The sequence below is a fragment of the Limulus polyphemus genome, unplaced genomic scaffold (genome assembly GCF_000517525.1).
Source record: "Limulus polyphemus unplaced genomic scaffold, Limulus_polyphemus-2.1.2 Scaffold1239, whole genome shotgun sequence".
Lineage (NCBI taxonomy): Eukaryota > Metazoa > Arthropoda > Merostomata > Xiphosura > Limulidae > Limulus > Limulus polyphemus.
In genome coordinates, this window is record NW_013666849.1 from 299,048 (window position 1) to 301,166 (window position 2,119).

General features: G+C 30.9%; 1 protein-coding gene across 1 annotated transcript in view; it reads right to left on the minus strand.

Moving 5' to 3' along the window:
* Window positions 1-1,793, minus strand: part of LOC106462749 (fasciculation and elongation protein zeta-2-like) — a 23,923-nt gene extending 22,130 nt beyond the window's left edge. The window contains exon 1 of the mRNA XM_022390081.1: window positions 1,475-1,793. Coding sequence (XP_022245789.1) covers window positions 1,475-1,770 — 296 coding nt within the window. The 5' untranslated portion in view covers window positions 1,771-1,793. The remainder of the gene's footprint in view (window positions 1-1,474) is intronic.
* Between the last annotated feature and the right edge of the window lie 326 nt (window positions 1,794-2,119).

Below are 2,119 nucleotides of genomic sequence, written 5' to 3' on the forward strand. Positions count from 1 at the left end.
TTTAAATTTCATATGGTAGCTACAAGGTCAGTCAAATCAACCAACCCCATGCAGAGTTACTGTAGAGAAAATAACAGAATATAAAGTTTTCTGACAAAAACATTTGATATTTAGTTACAAGGTTTTAGAGATTATGCAAATAAAATTTCAAAATTTTCAGATGAAGAAAAGTATTTTTAATCTTAACATGAAAATCACTTTGCACTTGGAGCAGTCAAAACTCTGACCCCATATATTCACAGAGAAATTTTTAGTAAAAGTACTAAATTTTGTATACAAAAAGACTTTTAATGTTTACTGAAAACTTGTTGTATTTTGTGAAGCTACATTAAGTACTTTCAGAGTTATGGTACATATACCTTCATGGTTACATGGTCAAGTAAAATACACAAACCCATTGCGAAAGGACTAAAGCACAGGCACTTTAGTTACTGGATTATAGTGAAGCTTCTTCCAAAATTTAGCCTGAACTTCTAGAGGTTGCCATCTTTTTACCATTTAAGTTCCTTATTAATATACAAAAAATACTTGTGAAACCTTGTCTCACTTTAGGCTACTGTTGTTAATAACATTGATTCATCCCAAGATATCTACAGTGTAATGAGATTTCTTTATTGCATAGTGCAAAATATTTGCAGAAAAAATCTAAACTCACAATTACACTTCTCCAAAACATTACCATGATGCAACTCTCTCAAATACCTATTCCATATTAGATAAATATTGACTATAATTCCAAATTTGCCACTTGTAACTGTATCTATGTGAACTAAGGCAAGATTTTAGTAAAATACTTGTCTGTTTTATAGAAGCAACCAGATGTGTTACAAAAGTATTTTTACTTGCAGAATTGACAACATCAGCCTGACTCAGGCTCTGACAAGTCTGAGTACAAGGTGATGCTAATGTGAAAAATAAAAATACTTTGGTACATGATAAAATACTTTGTAAGTTAAAAGCAAAAGGTTCATTATTCTCAAGTTTTTTGTTTGGCCAAGAGATACCACACAAATGTCAAATTAAAATAATAAAATTAAGACAGTAACAGTTCCATTTTGTACAAGGTAAAAATAGGTACATGTCGTTTTTTTCCCACTGAAAGTGAAATAATGCTGCAATTATCGCGCAGCAATGGACAGAGTAAGAATTAGTACTATAACTTTTATTTTTAACCTGCATTTTTAAAAGTATTCATAATAAAATTCAAAAACTGGTTTTACATGAAACGACTGACAAGTTACAAGAAAGTTGTGTATTAATAATTATCTTACACTAGATCTAGGAATAGGAGTAAGAGATACAGAAACGATGAATTTTCTTCCCCACAAACACTTAGTGTTGAACTCTCAAGTTGCAGCCCTACTTCAGCTTTTCACTTCTTAAACTCAGAATTAAAGGTCTTTCATTACTTTAACATGCTGAACAAATGCAACTAATTAAACTCAACAATAATATGATAATGCAAAATACTCACTGACATTCATTCATAATTTCTTCCTGCGTTCTTACTTGAACTGGGGCATACTTTTCAACTTTTTCGTCATAATTGTAAAAGCATTTCGTGATTTTGTCGTCGAAAGTATTGACTAGATCTTCAAGAGATTCAGAAAACGTATCTTTAAAGTTTTCCGCAAAAGAATTATCAATTGTCTCTGGACTTGAAAAAGAGTTTTTGTTATAATTTTCGAAATCTTCAGAACTCTGAAACTCACTAAAATCAAAATAATCTTCTGTTTTAGCTAGAGGTGCTTCTATCCTAAGCTCAGCCATTTTTAATCCTTACACCAAATGTCCGCAAGAACCGGAAATTGCGAAATTAGTGTGTCAAGCTCGATCGATGTACAGATCAGTGGGTTAGTGTCCTCAAGTGCTCTGATTTAGATGTGCATAAAAAAAGAATATTGCATAGATTAATATATTTTTATACATTAATATGCTATATAATTTGTTGAGTATTTTATATGACAAATTTGAAAAAATGCGTTGGTTTGTATTATAAATACTTGTTGAGTATTTGTTTATTACTTTGCATTAGGAGTTTAACCAACAGGTGTCACTTTTTTCATTATTGTTGTTGTTTTTAGCGCAAAACTAAACACGCAAAATGGTATATCTGCCG